The sequence below is a fragment of the Stenella coeruleoalba genome (assembly GCF_951394435.1).
Source record: "Stenella coeruleoalba genome assembly, chromosome: 6".
NCBI classification, from domain to species: Eukaryota; Metazoa; Chordata; class Mammalia; order Artiodactyla; family Delphinidae; genus Stenella; species Stenella coeruleoalba.
In genome coordinates, this window is record NC_137151.1 from 104,798,117 (window position 1) to 104,817,957 (window position 19,841).

Here is a 19,841-nt window from a genome sequence, read left to right on the forward strand (position 1 = left end):
ATGGTATCTGATAACATATGCAAGTCTATAAATGATGAAGCACTAGGCTTCATTTTGGAGATGTAGAGAGACCTTTTGTTTCATATTTGTAACATTTTACCTTTTACAATTGAAACCATGGATTTCTTTTTTTTAATTTTTCTTCTTTTTTTTTAAATTTAAAAACAAGCTTCCCTACTTTGGTTTCACAGAAAGCTACCCATTTTTAATACTGCTTTTAGAATGTTCTCCACAATTAATATATTGTATGCATGGAAATCTAAAAGCAAAGAAGTGATAGTTTGATGATATAATAATGACAGTAATAATAAAAGTTGCAGTGCTTTATATAAATACAGTGACATTTATGTATCTCAAAACTATGTTTGTGTGTATGTTATAATTTTGGCCAATTTGTATACATTAAACACCTGCAGCAAAAGTAGAGTGAGAGTTTGAAGCAATGGGTGTATACTTCCATCTGAAATGTTAATGTCTCTCATCTTTAGTTTAGATATAGATAATTTGCCCTTATTTTTCTTAATTAACAAACATACATTGAGTAACTAAGTATAGGTATTCAAATAATATTCAGAGAGAAAATATAAAGATTAATATATTTTTTACATAAATAAACATCTAAAATTTTAAGTGCCCCAGGATCAATAATTGCAATTTTTCTTGTTCTCTTAGAATTATGTCTAGTGGTAACTTGTTAATTTCCAAATGTTTATCTTCAGCCATGACAACTCCTCTGAATTCCAGCTGCTTATTGCATCATCACTTGGATATCTAAAAGGCATTTCCCACTTAACATGGCAGATATAACCCTCTGAACCTACTGCTTTCTGATTTCAGTTACTTCCCTTACTGCATTCTCATAGTTACTAGGTTAAAAAAGCTTAAAATCATTCTTGAATCCTCTCTTTCTTCCATACCATATATTCTATTATGAAAATCTATTGATTTTCCTTTAGATTATACCCAGTATCTGACCACCCCATAACCATCTTTATTTTTAACCCCTTATAATCCAAGCCACCATTACATATCACCTAGATTATTACTGTAATCTCCAAACTGGTGTCTCTGTGTATACCTTTGTTCCCCTTCACTCCTAGCCAAGTCTGTTCTCAACAAAGTAGCCAGAGTGAACCCATTAAAATATAATCAGATCATGTTACCCTTCTGCTCACAAAACCCATTGTCTAATTAACTTGAAACAGAAGTCAAAATCCTTCTCAAAAGTCAAAGACCTTACATGATTTGTAGCCCTGTTACTCCCTGACCTCACCTCCTGATACTCTACTCCTTGCTTACTCTACCCAGCCATACTAGTCTCCTTGACTTGCTTTGAATAGACCAGGTAATTCCTTACTTAGGGCCTTTGAAAATTGCCATTCCTGCTGCCTGAAATAATCTTTCCTCAAGTATCTACTTATGTTTTTCCTTCACCTACCTTAGGTCTTATCCATATGACAGTTCAATGAGACTTTTCCTAGCTAAATAATATGAACATTCTCTGACACTTTCTATCTACCTTTTCCACTTTTGTTTTCTCCTTAACTCATATGTCTATTTAGATTTTTATTTTCTGCCTCTCTTCTAAAATACATTTTCTAGGAAGGCAGAGATTTTTTTCCTTTTTATTTTCAATACTGTATCACGAATATTTGACATGTGGTAGATGCTCAACAATATCTGATGGTTGCATGAATAGTTTACTCTAATTCTCTTCCTATAGGGAGCAAAGTTTGGAAGTGGGTGAGAAAGGATTGCTTTGTATAAACTGAGAGTAGAAGTACTCAGCTCAAAGGTTTTAAATAGAAACTCTGATGTTATGATGAATCCCACCTCTCAATCTCTTTTTCATACAGTGTGCTCAGGTAGAAAGAACTCCTCTAGCTTTGGGAACAGGATAGCAACCCATTTTAAAATCCCATCCTCATGTCTTGCTGGGAGAATATTCTGAATAGAGGGTATGGTAAATAGTGTTTCCAAAACAACTTACTCATTGAAATCTTGTTGATTTGGGTGTATCCATGAGTGGGGGAATGGGAGTCCTGGAATTACACAAAGCTAGGTTTGTTTTGTGAATGTAAACTGAAAGTTTTCATCATTCACTAGAATTGTTAACACCCTGCAAGGGGTTGATTAAATTAAGCTCTCAGAGTATCTGGATTTTTATAACAAATTTTATTTAGACGGATGCAAAGGTCATAAGATACCTGGCATATCTCTTCCTTTTCCCATCTTACCCTGCACCTCTTAGTGCTAGCACCAGAAGATAATCATTGATGGAATCAGCAGGTTTCAGTCAATCTAAAGCAGAAAGAGTAGAGGCAATTAACTTAAAATTTTTCTCACTTCAACCTTTGATGCCTGGCCTATTGCAGAAGCCTGTCCATTCTGTCTTCAGTGGTCTGGAGGCATCAATGAATACCCATCACAACAACCCTGTTATTTTCCTTGGAACCTGTATGCCCATTTCTTGAAATTAGGGTATGCCATCTATTCATCTGCTTGGTCACAAAAGTTGGCAACAGTCCCAGGTAGGTCATTACTTAAATTTGACATTTACGTTTTGGAAAGCTTTACTCTTCTTTTAGCTCATCTGTGAAACTTCCTTATTATGCTTTCATAAGGCATTATGGGGCATTAACATATGGAGATTGGTTAATATTGTACTGTCAATGTGCAACTTATGCTTAAAACAAAGATAACTTCTGATTGAAATTATGTTTGAAAAGACCAATACAGGAATGATTGGCTGTGAGTTCTATAACTTTTACCCACTCATGGAATAAAGCAGCAGTCCCCAACCTTTCTGGCACCAGGGACCGGTTTCGTGGAAGACAATTTTTCCACGGACGTGGGTTGGGGGTGATGGTTCAGGCAGTAATGGGAGCGATGGGGAGCGATGGGGTGTGGCAGTAAAGGGTAGAGAAGGGAATCGATGTTTCCTTTGATCTTCTCATTGCTGAGGAATATGCTAAGTACTTATATACATTTACATTAAGTTTGAAATAATCCTTCAACTTTTATATTATTAGAAACATTTTGCTGATATGTAACCTGAGAGTGTGAGAATATTTGAGTTCCCCAAGATCAAGTTGATACTCAGACGATTAATCCACAGATATGTATTGAATACCTACTAAAGGCACAGTTATTCTAGAGAGGTGATGCAGATTACATTTGTAATTGTCATGATTTACTAGGTGAGAAAAACCCACCAATGAGAATACCAGAATTGTTATTAAGAGTGAATAGTGTGTTTGGATCCTTGGCTCACTAGAGCTATCTTTTAAAATGACTTCATTTTGCAAGTATAGACATGAAGTTAATATTGCATTTTGCAAGCATCCTCCATAAGGAGTAGCCTGGAAGGGGCTTCCACTTATAGAAACAATGAGACCAAATACCTGTTATGAACTCTAATGTCATCAGTGACAAAGTGCTAGAGGTTTAAAAGTCCTCAGTCCAGCCTACCTCAGCCCTTTGGTGGTGCTTCATGTCCTAAAAGCTTTGCCTTGTGCACACCTAATTATTACCTTATCCTCACTATAAGAGGGTCTGGCAAGCTTTAGTCTGTAGCTCCTTAGTTTTGATTAATTCAATAATGTTTTATTGTGAAAAAATAGTAGAGATAAATCACTTTTTTCTATGGAGTATTTCCCACTTCAGTTAGTTGCTGGGTAAAGTTTAACTTTCATATAACTATAGTATTCATGCCATTAAGTTTCCATTGTCTGTCCTCTGCCTTAACAGTCCCTCTACTTAGAACATTCCTCCAGATCATCATATTTGGACTCCTTATCAACATCCATACTCAATGAATGGACTCAAATGAAATTTTCTCAAAGAGTCCTTTGCAACCATCAAATCTCCATAAACTTCCCCACCACTGACCCTGCCTTTCACTCTGCCTTCACTGCCTGATCATTCCCTAATCCATTACAATGTGTTTCCTTCATGCACTCATCATTATCTGAAATCATTTATTTGTACATTGGTTTACTTGTTTGATACATGTTAGAATATTAACCCACTGTTCCTGCCACACACACACACACACACACACAGAGGAAAGTGTTTGCTTCCTTCGCCGTGGCACACTTAAGAATGTCACTTATTTTGAATGAGACATAACACATTTATATTTCTTACTTGAATACATAGTTCTCATAATGCCATTCTCCTTAGCAGGGGCATAGAAAACCCTTCTTTTCCTTCCTATCTTCAACCAAGTCTCATCATTCACCCCATGGCTTAAACATACTACTATACTTTAGAGTTTGCTGAATATGCTACACTCTTCCATTCTCCATCAGGATTTCTATTTTCTTTGCCTCCACAAAGAATACCAAAAAATAGAAAAGTCACAGAGTGGATTGGATTGCTAGACCTTGTGACATCCCCTGATTACTTTGCTTCTTTTATCTTCTTTTTATTGCTAAATTTTCTCTCCAGATTTCCTTGCCCATTTTTTTAGTAAGAGTTTAACTGTGCCTTGTACAAATCAGTAATTTAAATATAAATATATTCTTAGTAACTAGTTCTAATAAAAAGGTGAGATACTTGGCTCACATTAACAAACTTAAGCATTTTCTTTTTAAATTTAGCATGGCTGCTTCCTTAATTTCTCTTTCTGATAGTTTATTCTTAGTGTATAGAAAGCAATATGCAGATTTCTGTGTATTAATTTTGTATTCTGCAACTTTACCAAATTCACTTATGAGCTCTAGTAGTTTTGTGGTGGCACCTTTAGTGTTTTCTATGTAAAGTATCATGTCATCTGCAAATAGTGACAGTTTTACTTTTGCTTTCCAATTTTCATGGCTTTTATTTCTTTTTCTTGTCTAACTGGACTTCTAATATTATGTTGAATAACAGTGGTGAGACTGGGCATCCTTGTCTTGTTCCTGATCTTAGAAGAAATGCTTTCAGCTCTTCACTGTTAAGTATGATGTTAGCTGTGGGCTTATCATATATGGTCTTTATTATGTTGAGACATATTTCCACTATTCCAACTTTCTGGAGAGGTTTTTTTTTATAAATAGATGTTGAATTTTGTCAAAACCTTTTTCTGCGTCTATTGAGATGATCATATGATTTTTATCTTTAATTTGTTAATGTGGTGTATCACACTAATTGATTTGTAGATATTGAACCATCCTTGCATTCCTGAGATAGAGCCCACTTGATTATGGTGTATGATCCTTTTAATGTATTGTTGGATTGGTTTGCTAATATTTTGTTCAGGATTTTTGTATCTATGTTCATCAGTGATTTTGGCCTGTAATTTTCTTTTTCTGTGATATCTTTGCCTTCTTTTACTATCATGGCGATGCTGCCCACACAGAGTTCAAAAGAGTTCCTTCCTCTGCAATTTTTAGAATAGTTTGAAATGGATAGGTTTTAACTCTTCTCTAAATGTTTGGTAGAATTCACCTTTGAAGCCATCTGGTCCTGCACTTTGTTCATTGAACATTTTTTTTTTTACCTACTATTTCAACTTCATTACTGGTAATTGGTCTGTCCATATTTTCTATTTCTTCCTGGTTCAGTCTTGAGAAGTTGTACATTTCTAGGAATTTGTCCATTTCTTCTAGGTTATCCATTTTATTGGCGTATAGTTTTTCATAGTAAGCTTTTATGACACTTTGTATTTCTGTGTTGTTGTTCGTAGTTTCTCCTTATTCATTTCTGATTTAATTGGTTTAGGCCTTCTCTCTTTTTATCTTGATGAGTCTGGCTAAAGGTTTATTTATTTAAAGATAAATTTTATTTATCTTTTGAAGAACCAGCTCATAGTTTCATTGATCGTCTCTATTTTTTTTTTTGTCAGTCTCTATTTCACTTATTTATGCTCTGATTTTTATGTTTTCTTTTCTTTTACTAACTTTGAGTTTTGTTTGTTCTTCTTTTCCTAGTTCTTTTAGTTGTAAGGTTAGGTTGTTTATTTGAGACTTTTTTGTTTTTTTTCTGAGGCAAGCTTTATGGTAACTAATTAAACTTGAAAGCTTTTGTACAGCAAAGGAAACCATTGAAGAAATGAAAAGACAACTTACTAAATAAGGAAAATATTTCTAAATGATATGATCCATAAGGGGTTAGTATCCAAAATATATAAACAGCTCATACAACTCAGTATCAAAAAACAAACAACCTGATTAAAAAATGAGTACAAGACCTGAACAGACATTTGCCAAAGAAGGCATACAGATGGCCAACAGGCACATGAAAAGATGGTCAACATTGTTAATCATCAGAGAAATGCAAATCAAAACCACGACATATCACGTCACATCTGTAAGAATGGCTATCATTAAAAAGACCACAAATAACAAATGTTGGTGGGAATGTGGAGAAAAGGGACCCTAGTAGATTTCCAGTAGGAATTTAAATTGGTGCAGCTACTTTTTAAAACAGTATGGAGGTTCCTCAGAAACCTAAAAATAGAATTACCACATGATCCAGCAATTCCACTGCTAGATATCTATCTGCAAAAAAAGAAAACACAAATTCAAAAAGATACATGCACTCAAGTGGTCATAGCAGCATTATTTACAATATATAACCAATATATGGATGCAACGTAAGTGTCCATCAATAGATGAACGGATAAATAATATGTGGTGTATATATACAATGGAATACTACTCAGCCGTAAAAAGGAATGAAATTTTGCAATTTGTAACAACCTGGATGGACTTGGAGGGTACTATGCGTATTGAAATGAATCAGACAAAGACAAATACTGTATGATATCTCCTATATGTGGAATGTAAAAAATAAAGCAAACTAGTGAATATAACAAAAAAGACTCACAGATATAGAGAAAAAACTAGTGGTTTCCAGTGGGGAGATGAAAGGTGGGAGGAGAAAGATGGTTTAAGGGATTATACATACTAACTACTATGTATAAAATAAATAAGCTACAACAATTTATTGTACATCACAGGGAATATAGCCAGTATTTTATAATAACTGTAAATGGAGTTTAATCTTTAAAAATTGTGAATCACTATTTTGTACACTTGAAACTTATATAATATTGTAAATCAACTATAACTCAATAAATAAATAAATGAATAAAATGAGCATTATTTTCTGAATGTAGTCATTTAGAAATAGCTTGTGTACCTTTAAACCATAAATGGAAAACTTATTACAGCTGTAAAGCACAATATAAGTTAGTTTCAACACAAGTATGAGTGTTTAAATTTAGGCAATGATTAGGAAAGATGAGAGGTGTTAGACCTGAAACATTAATAAACTGTGTTGATTACAGTAGCATTTACAATTTTGCTCTCAAATATAATTATATGTTTTATATGATTATATATAATATATATATTATATATAATATACATATGTTAGATATAACAGATAATCAATTTTATTCAATTAAATATATATTTAATTTGATATATATTTAATTTAATTTTACTTTATTTTATTTTTGCTTAGTATAGGACCTTTAGAACCTCCAGTTAGATTCTAATGCCTATGAAATTCAGATACAACAGGGTTTTTACTTTCAGATGCATGGGTCGTCCTTCAAGGGACTCTGTAAACTCATTCTTAACTATGTGCACTCTTCAATAAGTCACTCTCTATTGATTTATACCAAGTTTGATTTGTCTTTTTTAAATTAAATTCTAGTGTTATGATTTACCTATAATTTCACAAAGAAAGCTAGTAAGCTTGTTTAGATAACTTTATTGAAGTATAATTTGTTATGAAGTCAGGATTTGATAGAAAAAATGAAAGATCTTAGATTTTATTATTTTTTTAAAATTAAATTAATGGTAAATATTTAAAATAACCTTTATTTGTGAGTCAATGAATGATCATGATTTTCCAGTGGAGATATTATAATGATATTATTGCTTTCTTAAAAAAAAGTTATATAAATCTTTTATGATGCTATGCATTTATAGAATTTGAGAGAGAGATGAATGAGCATATTTAAGTAGGCTGAATTATTTTTATATTTCTAGTTAATGACATAATCAATATTTAAATTTTAATTATCAATTTGAAAAGATAACTGTATCAAATTTTATTACATTTTCAATATAATTACTACTTTTCTCAGAGAATAATATGAAGTATATTATCATTTATCTTTCACACACATATGAAGTATATTGTCATTTATCTTTCACACACATTTATCTTAATGTTCTTGGAAGTGAAACAATTAATATAGAAAATGCAGACTTCAGTTCATGGGATAGGAACACTGTAGTGAAAATAGAGTACTATGACATTTCCTATTATTATAAAGAAATATACATATTAAAATTAAAGTAATTATCACAGTTAGGAACAACAAAGCTGAGGACATTTTTGGCTAATTATGGGTCAGTGCATAATCAAATGTGTTAATTTTATCCATTTAAAATACAAATTTTCATGTGTAATGTGTGTGTATTAGTGTATTTGATTTATAATGTATAAATATATTTTTATTAATTAGCAATCTAATATTTGAAGAGCTTTATTTTTATATTTAAGGCATTCAAATTACACAAAAATGCTTTGGAATCATAAGCCCTTAGATACTATATATTTGGGCAACTGCAACACCTTCTGAAAAGATAAATAACAATGCAAACAATATACTTCATAAGTAAGGCAAAATATTATATATAAAGGTCAATCTACTTTTAGAAAGGAGGTGCTGTGCTATTAGAAGAGGTTACTGTTAGTTTGGCTAGTGTGAAAAACTTCATGATAGAGGATTTTTAATGGGTATAGAAAATTGATATCAGGAGGCAGAATATCGATGGATGAGTCTTTCAAGAAAGAGTTGATGGAGATAGAAAAGGAAATAGAAATGGTTCATGGGACAGAGGGGATGTGAAATGACCAGAGAGGATTAATTGTGTATAGAATAGGGAGCTATATTTGAAAACCTAGTTTAGGAAAGATTGTAAGGAATTCTGAAGAGTTAAGTATTGGAATTGTATACTTTACCAATGGTGGATTAACAGGTTTTTAATCTTTGGAAGATTTCTTAGAGAGGAAGATTAGATATATGTCATTTTCAAAGTGTGTCTACAGATGGACCACCTGATAGAATTATCTGGGGTGTTTCTAAAAATGCATATTCAAGGTAGCTAAACCTCAGCCTTCTGATACAATAAGTCTCAGTGGGATCCAAAACTGCATTTTTAGCAAGGTCTCCTATATCTTATTTCACAATGAAGTCCCAGAACCACTGGAAGAGAGACCATAGCCAGTGAAACTCTACTTTGAGGTTGCTAAAGCCTCAGTATCTAATGCCCCTCTCCAGGGCTTGTCTTCAAATGAAGAACATCTCAAACATTCTTTCAACAATACACCTACATAGTTGAAGATGAATGCTTTTTATGCTAAATCTGAAATTATCAGAAATTGTGATTCTCTCCCAATCTGTGTTCAGAGCCAAGGCCCTCAGAGAACATTACTTGTTACCTTTATTAAATTGCCATCATATTAATCAGGACTCTCTTGGTTGAATGAAATAGAATCCATAGAATATGCAAACTCAGCAATTCCATTTCTGTAACTATGATAGGGGAAAATTTACTTTTTTGTGAATGAGTTAAATTCACTTAGGATTTTGTTTTTAGGGTTTTTAAAATTTGCATTTTATGAAAAATTCAAGTCTAAAACAGCATTTAAGAAAAGAAATACAATTCCATACCTTTGTATAATGGTGTTTGTTAATCTGTCAGACACATGAAATGTGTGTGAAGAGTAATGAAGGATTCAATTCTTTGTTCAAGTACCTGTAAATGTTTTTCCTTTACTCCTTCCCCTTTGAAAAATCAAATCAGCACTCCTTGGTGTTTCTTTAAAAGAGTTGAATACTTATGTCCACACAAAAACCTACACATAGATGTTTATAGTAACTTTATTTATAATTGCCCAAACTTGGAAGGAACCAAGATGTCCTTCAGTAGACGAATGGATTAATAAATTTTGGTGCATCCAGACAATGGAATATTATTCAACCCTAAAAAGATTAAAGAGCTATCAAGCCATGAAAAGATGTTGAGAAGCTTTTAATACACATCATTAAGTGAAAGGAGCTAATCTGAAAAGCCTACATACTGTACAATTCCAACAATACATTGTAGAAAAGGTAAATCTATGGAGACAGTAAAAAGATCAGTGGTTGCCAAGGGTTGGGGGGGTGATGTTGTTTGGGAAGGGATGAATAGGTGGAGCATAGAGGATTATTAGGACAGTGAAAATACATTATATGATAGTATAATGATGGATAAATGTCATTATAGATTTGTCCAAACCCATAGAATGTACAACACCAAGAGTGAACCACAATGTAAGTTACGGACTTTGGTGATTGTGATGTGTCAATGCAGATTTATCAGTGGTTACAAATGTACCACTGTGGTGGGGAATGCTGATAATACGGAAGGCTATGCATGTGAGGGGCAGGGGATATATGGGGAATTTTTGTACTTCCTCTTAATTTTAATGCAAACCTAAACTGCTCTAAAAACTAAAGTCTTAAACAATTAAACCAACCATTCCCAGGTCTTCCATTTGCTAGGTGTTGGTATTCAATAGTCACAGTTTCTGTACCCTGTGACTGAAGAGTGTAAGGCTGTCGTGAGAGATGCCATGTGAAGTTAAGTGCTGAATTTTTCCTGTATAAATTGATTGCTCAGGTAAAATCAGTTTTTATTGCTGCTGATATTTAAGACATAAACCCATCTGAACTGCTTTTATTCACAACACTCCTGACACCAAACACGTGCTTTCGTTTATACACCAACAACCAGTTTTCCAGCTCTCTGGATACCACTGGTTGTCCTGCCATTCAGTTCCATTCACTAACTACCCAGAGTTCGCATGGACCTCACAGATTAAGGGCTCATTTTACAAGACTGTCCCCACTTCAGATGTCAGTCACAAGCCTCATGTTGCCACCTGTAGTTCTGACTAACTGGCCATAAACTCAGAGGGTTCCTGCAGTCCCCTCCCCAGGTTTGATAATCTGCTGGAACAACTCATAGAACTTAGGAAAGTGCTGTACATACTGTTATGACTTACTCTTATGGTTTATTGTAAAGGATAAAACTCAGGAACAGCTAAATGGAAGAGATGCAGATGGCACGGTATGGGGGAAGTGGCATGGAGCTTCCATACCCTCTTCAGGTGTGCCACCCTTCTCCTGCCTGATGTGTTCATCAACCAGGAGCTCTCTGAACATCATCATTTAGAAGTTTTCATGGAGGTTTCATTATGTAGGCATAATTGATTAAATCATTAGTCATTGGTGATTGACTCAATTTCCAGCCTCCCCACTCCACAGAGATTAGGAGCAGGGCTAAAAGTTCCAGTCCTCTAATCATGGTGACCAGAACCCATCCAGAAACTATCTGGGGCCTCCAGGTACCAGTCATCTCATTAGCATATAAAATATGATAATATAAAACTCAGCACTCTGGAGATTCCAGGAGTTTTAGGAGCAGTGTGCCAGGAACTGGGGACAAAGCCCAAATATATATTTCTTATTGTATCACAATCCACTACTTACTTTTCTTTAAAAAGTGAAACAGTTACTGGTTTATCATGTGTTTAAAACTTTTTTGCTATGCTGTCACTAAATTGAAGGTAAAATTTTATGGTTTTTGCCTGGACTGTATATTTTCTGTCTCCCTTGCAATAGATGAAGATAGACAAGTAACATATTAGAAGACTTGAAAATATTCATGAAGCATCCACCTTTAGGCTTATCTGAAGTAGTCAGGGTTTTCTTAGTAGTATTCTACTTTTATATTATGTGCCCATTTTATGCCATGTTCTTTTGTTCTCTCTAAAGAAATGGAAGCATTCTACCTAGCAACTAAACTAGTCTCCCCTTTTTTTTAAATGAAGAATAATGTGCACTTATTTGATCTGCTTTGAAAAATAATAATTTAAATGGAGAGGCAGATTATTCTAGTAATAAATATTTAACTAGGAATGGGTTAGGCACTTTTAAAAGCATATAATGCATGTAAGCCATATTGGTTAACATTAAAAAACTGACATTAAAAAATCATAAAGAGATATATATATGTATATATATATATATATATATTTTTTTTTTTTTTTCGGTACACGGGCCTCTCACTGTTGTGACCTCTCCCGTTGCAGAGCACAGGCTCCGGACGCGCAGGCACAGTGGCCATGGCTCACAGGCCCAGCCGCTCCGCGACATGTGGGATCTTCCCGGACCGGGACACGAACCCGTGTCCCCTGCATTGGCAGACAGACTATCAACCACTGCACCACTAGGGAAGCCCGCATAAAGACATATATTAATCATAATCCAAACATACCAGAATAAACATCAATGGATCTACCCCTCTATCAACTTTAACTCTTTCCTCAATATCCAAATTCTGTACAATGAATGTACTCTCAAGGGTCAAACAGACATTTATCCCATTTATATACGGGAAGATTATATGGCATTATTCTTTATGGTACCTGTTTAATAGAGGAATAAATTAAATAAATTAAGAAAATTAAAAGGCACTTTATTAGATCAATTCCATAAGGTTTAATTAGTAATTAGATAAACTATGGTATAAAGAATTTACACCAATTTAAGGAAAATACCTTTTTCTGTATCTTTGATTTATTTTTAATATCTCAAAATCTTGTAGAATATAAGCTAGAGGGAAAATATATCTGCATTCTGGGTTTTGATTATCAGTATTTTAAATTACAAATGCTTATACTAGAGCAAATTATATTATGGTAATTTTTTCCTTTAAAGGGAGAATATCAGTACTTGAAGAATAATTCAAGCTATTTATCATCATCTTTGAAAAAGTAAAATAACAATAAAACCCATTTAGGAGATACATTAATCTCTGTTGTGACTCCAGAAACATGCTTTAAAAAGCATGTTCAAAAATTATTTGGAACATATCATTTCTATTCTCTAAGAATATATCTCTAATATTCTTTTTAAAAGTTAAGACATATAGGCTAATGCAATGCTAGAGGCTGATGCTTCAGGAAGTGACAAAGGCAAGTTTTGAAGACATGTCCTTCCTGGGGCCTTGAAAGAAAAGACTGAAAAATATCAGTAGAGGAGTAGTTAATTACCATGACAAAAACGATGTCTTCTTTTTGCACGCTGTTATGTTACGTCAGTGACAGAGCTGGGATTTGAACCCAGGTTTGTCTGAATCAACTCTCCACGCCTTTGACCGCAATACCTTGACATAGTGCTTAAGAAGGTTATCTGTTGAGCCAGATAACCTGGGTTCAAACCACTGCTCTATGTTAACAGCTGTATCATCTTGGGCATGTTAAGCCCCGTGTTTCAGTTTTTCAGCTCTAAATGGATATAATAATAATAACAGTGCTTACTTCATAAGGTGGTTATGAGGATTAAATGGATTTGAACATTTAAAACACTCATAATGGTCAATGGAACATAATCAGTGCTCAAGCAGTTTAGCAAGTGGAATAATGTACCTAGGGGTATGTTTGCTATCAATTTTAGAGTGTTTTCTGGGAATTTATATTGTTCACAGTTACATATTCCATTTTCTTAATAAATTAATTGCTACTTGAGTGCAAGTGCAAGTGGGTTTTTTCCAGTACTTCTGTACTTTTTGCCGTTTGAGAAACTAGAAAGTACAAGTTTCTGATTCAGAAACGAGTTTGTCTTTCTAGTTCTCAGAACAGGCCAAATTTGTTCTGCTCTGGGCCTTGGCACTTACTGTGGCTTTGTCAATAGTGTTCTCACTGGATTTTCATAAAATCAGCTCCATGTCATCCTTCAGGCCTCAGCTTCATAGCACCTCTTTAGCCTTCCCTGACAGTCCAATCTAATATTCTATCACCACCACAGCAACCCTGTCTCATCACTCTTTATCTCATTGCTATATTATTTTCTTCTATTATTTACCCCAAATCGCATTCTTTTTCATTCATTTGTTTCTTTGCTACTTGGTTATTATCTAATTTCCCTGCTTGAATGTAAGCTCCTTGGGAGCAGAGGTCATGTCCTGGGGGTACCCTATTGGTTGCTGATTTTACTCCAGTGCTACTGACTTGTGAGGAGTATGGCAGTGCTCTTAATGGTCTTCTAGGTACTAGTTAGAAACACATACTCTCTGCTCTTTACTACTTACCTAAAACTTGGTTGAGAGGAAAAATATATTTTTGGAGGTCTCTGAATTGTTTGTAACTTTATCCATTCTTCTAGATATTCTTTGTTTTATTCAGAATTTTTAACCAGGTATCATCAAGCTGGGTATCTGGCATCATTTTGCTCCTGGTACAACTGCAGAATTACTTTTATTGAACTGTGTATACATTATGCCGTAGCCCACACTGAGGAATGTTGTAAGACATAGAGTTGTAAAACTTACCATTATTATTTTGGAAGTGGTATAATTGAGGATTTGACTTATGCCTTCAGTATCAGTTGACAAAAACAGAAACAACTTTAAGTAGTTAAAATAGAGGAGAGGGAATTTAAAGCAGGAGAGTGGTTATGTGGGTGATGGAAGCACTGAGCAACCAAATGAGAGAAGAGGAAAATGAGAAAATAGTGACAGACTAGCTACCATTGCTAAGCTGGAGGGACAAAGCGAGTAGGTGACATTCCTGAATTCAGGGGATCAGGATTCCTGGAAGGAGGAAGTGCCACCTGAGCAGTGAGAGCCAGAGACACAGCACCTTCCAGAGGTTCATGTTAGAGAGGTTAGGGAAGAAATACCCTGGCTGCTCCCTTTCTGTCCCCCTCCAATCTCCAGTTAATAATTTCCATTGGCTGAAGCCAGATGGAAGTCAGCTGGTAGGGGACCCTGGGGGGAAGTGGCTTTCATATCAGCCCCTGCAGCATCAAGCAAAGGAGTAGAGAAGTGAGGAATAGAACTGAAGGCAAACTGGCCCAGGGCTGGTATACTACTCCATGAGGAAGTATAAGTGCAAATTGTACTAAGTCCACAGGATAGGAAATAGGCATGGCCCTTCATGGCAATTGAGTTGTTCATTTATAATGGGCACTAAAATATGACACCAATCATGATTCTCTCCTTGTGTTGGTTTCTAAAGAATGTAAAGTCAATTTTATGGCTCTCTTTTGGCAATGTGCACAGGGATCTTCTGGAATATATTTTGAGTTGTACTTTACTCCCAGATTTATTTTTTAAATGTTATTAGTCACTTGATTAGGTGCTACGGCTACAGCTGTGGGTTAGTAACACATGTAGTCCTTGGTGGCAACGACTCTGAGAAAGTGGCTACTGTGATTCTTGGTGCCATTCATCCTGACCAATTTGTCCATTGCTCTTATAGTTAAGGCTGTTGAAGGGACAACGTCAGCCATTGTGACCTACTAACTGAGTTTGTCTTAAAATTCTGGATTTCTGACTCTAAAACTTATGCTCCTTCAACTATGCTGACATCTTAATACTCCTTTCAAAATTGTTTTTTCAATCCTTAGTTTATGTGTTACTTCATCTGAGAAAGTTATTGCCTTACCTCTATCATAGCATTTAGAACACTGTAATAGAGTATTCAGCTTGCTCCTTCTCTTTCTCTTAGATACTTTGAGGATAGGTGCACTGTTATTTATATCTTTATTTTCACCACCTTCCATAGTGTTTGACACATACAACATGATCAGTAGACACTTTGAATGAATGAATGAATAAGGGAATGAATGAGTAAATAAAAGGAGTACCTTGGTTAGGTCAATCCATTTTCCTTATTGATGAGGTAAATAGGATATTTAATACTTTTACAGTTGGCATTTAGGTAAAGATAGATATTACCAAAATTCAAAGTGACCCAAACCATTTGAAGAAGTGTAATGTCACGCAAAAAACTGAATTCAATTAAGACTAGTTATGGGCTGTAAACTTTGCAAAGCAACCAAGTCAAGAAACAGAAGATGGAAATTGCAAGTAAAACACAAGTGTGTCTATCTGTAAGTCGTAATGATATGCAAAATAAATGAGTCCATGGTGCAATGTCCTATGATCAGGCATTAGGAACTTATATTTCCTTAACCAATTTTCTAAATCTGGCACATACCTCTTCTTTGGTGAAATTGTACACTGCTTTGAATAATGACCATCTAGATGAGTAATAAGACTCTTCATGAGAGTTAAATATACAGATAATAAATAGACTAAATCCACTCAGTGCATAAAAATTCCAAAGGACCGGGTCCCAGCAGCTCGGGCGGCGGGAGGAGCGGCAGCGGCCAGGCAGCCCAGGTTCGCGAAGGCTCTCGGCGCGCCGCGGCCCGCAGGCACCCGGCACGCGCCCGCCCTGCCGCGATGATGCCCAAGAGGAAGGTCAGCTCCGCCGAGGGGGCGGCGAAGGAGGAGCCCAAGAGGAGATCGGCGAGGTTGTCAGCTAAACCGGTTCCTGCAAAAGTGGAAACGAAGCCAAAAAAGGCGACAGGAAAGGATAAATCTTCCGACAAAAAAGTGCAAACAAAAGGGAAAAGGGGAGCAAAGGGAAAGCAGGCTGAAGTGGCTAACCAAGAGACTAAAGAAGACTTACCTGCAGAAAATGGAGAAACTAAAAATGAGGAGAGCCCAGCTTCTGATGAAGCAGGAGAGAAAGAAGCCAAGTCTGATTAATAGCACACACCTGGTCCTATCAGTGGTCCCTGTTTCCCTTCTTGTACAATCCAAAGGAATATTTTTATCAACTATTTTGTAAATGCAAGTTTTTTTAGTAGCTCTAGAAACATTTTTAAAAAGGAAGGAATCCCACCTCATCCCATTTTTTAAGTGTAAATGCTTTTTTTTAAGAGCTGAAATCATTTGCTGGTTGTTTATTTTTTGGTACAACCAGAAAATAGTGGGATATTGAATATGGGAGGCTTTGATTGTCTTGGGTGTCAGCTTAACATTCCACAGATGGAGGGTAGCTTTTATATCCTATAATACAAAGCATACTACATGGCAGTTTGGAGTCAGTTGCGCATTTAATGTCTTAAACACTTTAAATTACTTCTCTTCCCACGTTGTTTTTGGTAGAATTGTTTCCTAAAGCAAACCACTCACCCCTTGATCTTGGCTCTCCTGGGCAGAGTTTTGTGCACTCTGTAACATCTTTGGTCATGGTAGTCCAGTTCTTCTAGTAACTGTTAATGTGCTGTGAACGATTGACAATTTGAGTATGTAGTGTATGTGATATTAAATTGTGAATTAGTGGGACTTACGATGTAACAGCATATCAATATTTGAAGATATTGGTACTTGATATCCTGTGAAGGAAAATTTGCCCCCAAATTTTAAGCTGGAAAGTCACTGGAATAACTGTTCAGAAAAGAATCACAACTACATGATTTTTTAGGTTTTTGGTACGTATGTTGAGAATTGTGTACAAATTGAAATGTCTGTGTACTGATCCTCAAAACAACAAATAAAATCTCAATTATGAAAGAAAAAAAAATTCCAAAGGACCAGCTGTATTTTTAGGTGCACAGAAGTGTCATAATAGGTAGAATTTACTGTGTGCTTTACTAGACTCCTGGGAGAAATCAGGAGCCTGATTCAGCTCCTGGGGCTACTTGTAAAACTGGAAACATTTGCATCTTACGAAACACTCAGGATTTTCCTGACCTCACAAAAAATAGGCTGGAAACTTAGTTGCTGAGAAAACTTGATCTCATGATTGAACCATAACTAGATATTTACAAATTTGTGAAAAGTTGACTGTAGTAACACTGGGAAGTGAAATTTCAATCTAATGTTAAAAGAGCACAGCCTTGTTCACTGGCTTTTTAAGCAATGCAGGACATATGAACATAGGTGAGGCAGTGCTAAGGTCTATATTATTCTCTCTGAATAGAATTGTGTAGACAAAGTATTACACTCTTAAAAATGCTGTAAGTTTTCCATGGTGACATTTCTGGATTGAGGGGGCAGAGAAATACTACTTTGGACTTTGGTGATTTAAAGACTGGCGGAGACTAGTGACAGTGATGTTGCTCTGTGAAATGCTAGCTGGGCCAGAGAGCTTGACTTCAAGGTAAAGATGGGCTATGCCTGGTAAAGAGCTTTAAGGTATTTATACTATGGGTACATTTACTTTGTGGAATGTTCCATTGGTATACTGTTTTTGTTTGTATGTCTGAGATCTCAGGACTGTTTTATCATTTAGCTCATTTGTCAATTTATTCATTCCTTCTCATTCTTCCAATAGTCAATTATTAAGTTCTTTTAATTTTTCAGTACTGAAAATAAAATGACAGGATGCTGTAAGTGTTCATGGTGTGGTAAAGGAGGAAGACACCTAAAATAATACGTTGAAATTGCTAAAACAGTGCATAAAACTGCTTTGAGAGGAAAAAGGAGGAAATGATTAGTAGGGAATTTTAGAAGTAAAGGGAGACTTTGTTAGAAATGATTCTATTTGAGTACAGTCTTACATGATGAGTAGAATTCCTCCAGTTATTTAAAGAAAGCCTTGTAGGCGAGAAGAAATTATTACCGTGTGGTTTAGAAAAATAGTATTTCAGAGTTCAGATCCTCGGTAATTGGCGTTGAGAGCACTGAGTCACGTAGGCTGATTTTCATGTAAAGCACCTCTAACCCCATTGCAACCATCTCCCCAACCATGTGAAGAAGATCCTCTACGAAGCATGATCTTATATCACTTGCAATTCCTTCAATGGTATGGAAGCCTCTTATACTCGATCTTGTGTGACAATTAGGTCTGTACTGGTATTACACTAAATTTTAAGTCTCTGCATTACCTTTTCCCCAACTGTGTCTTGCACAGATGGTGCCTGATACATGGTGGTTTCCTGAGTACGACAGTCTGGCTGTAACTTCATAGGAAGTGCAGAGGATCGGAGTTGGGATACAAAGATCAATGGAATGTTTTTGTGTCCCTGTCAATGGTTACTTTGGTCTAAAAGGAGAAAAATTATCCCAATACATACTACTACTACTACTACTACTACTACTTAGTATGTTATGCAGTCTTATACTTGTCAAAGCACATGGATTAATATAGCAATCATTCTATAGCAAGATTTTCTAAACTTAAATTTGTAAACATTTGTTGATTTCAACTGTTGAACTAACTGGGCAAATTATACTTTCTTAGAAATGCAGAGCTTATATTGGCATCCAAAGATCTATGCAGTTTTAATACCTCTTTACTTACATTTTTATTTAAAAGAGACAAAATTAGTTCCAATGATATCAGTTGTTGCATTGAATTATTTAGTAAGTAAGTAGATTTAACCCATTTGAGTTTTACAGCATTGTATTGGAAAAGGAGGAAAACATAGATGTATATATTTTAGTTTCTAGATTCTTTTTTCTAGAAGAGAGAATAGTCTTTTTTTTTTTTTTGGTACCTGTGTCTTATGTAGGAGAATTTCATAAATTATTTTATTAATTCTAGTGGTTTATGGGAACATCTTAGATTATCTAGGTTTAAAATCATGTTAGCAAAAAAAGTTTTGTATTATTTAATTTTCTTTTCTTATTGCTCAAAACTCCAATGTTAAATAATAATGTTGATATCACTATAAGCTTCCTGATTTTAATTAAAATAATTTTAAAGTTTTGTTTTTAAAGTGATATTTTCTGTTGATTATGGTAAATAATATTTATCATATTTAAGTTATTTTTGCTTATTCATATTTTACAAAGTTCATGTGATGACTGCATCTGTTAACATGAGTATTAATATCAATATTTTCCTGGGTGGTTAATTTTTTTTTGTTTAACTTTTCGTCCTCTTTTATCTGTTATGCTGGAAATTTATAAGGTTCTTTGTTTTGTGTTTTTTTGGTAACATTTGGAGTTCAGTAATTTAGCAAGAATATACCTAATGTTATG

The 19,841-nt window shown here is 34.9% G+C and overlaps 2 protein-coding genes across 2 annotated transcripts in view; both read left to right on the forward strand.

Annotated features, from left to right (window-relative positions):
- SPAG16 (sperm associated antigen 16) overlaps positions 1-19,841 on the forward strand; it is an 885,716-nt gene that overhangs the window by 240,402 nt on the left and 625,473 nt on the right. The gene's annotated exons all lie outside the window — the stretch shown is intronic.
- Positions 16,173-16,720, forward strand: LOC307187793 (non-histone chromosomal protein HMG-14-like). Its single transcript, XM_079924325.1, has one exon. It carries the CDS (start codon positions 16,308-16,310, stop codon positions 16,614-16,616), a length of 309 nt encoding a protein of 102 aa, XP_079780451.1. The 5' UTR covers positions 16,173-16,307; the 3' UTR covers positions 16,617-16,720.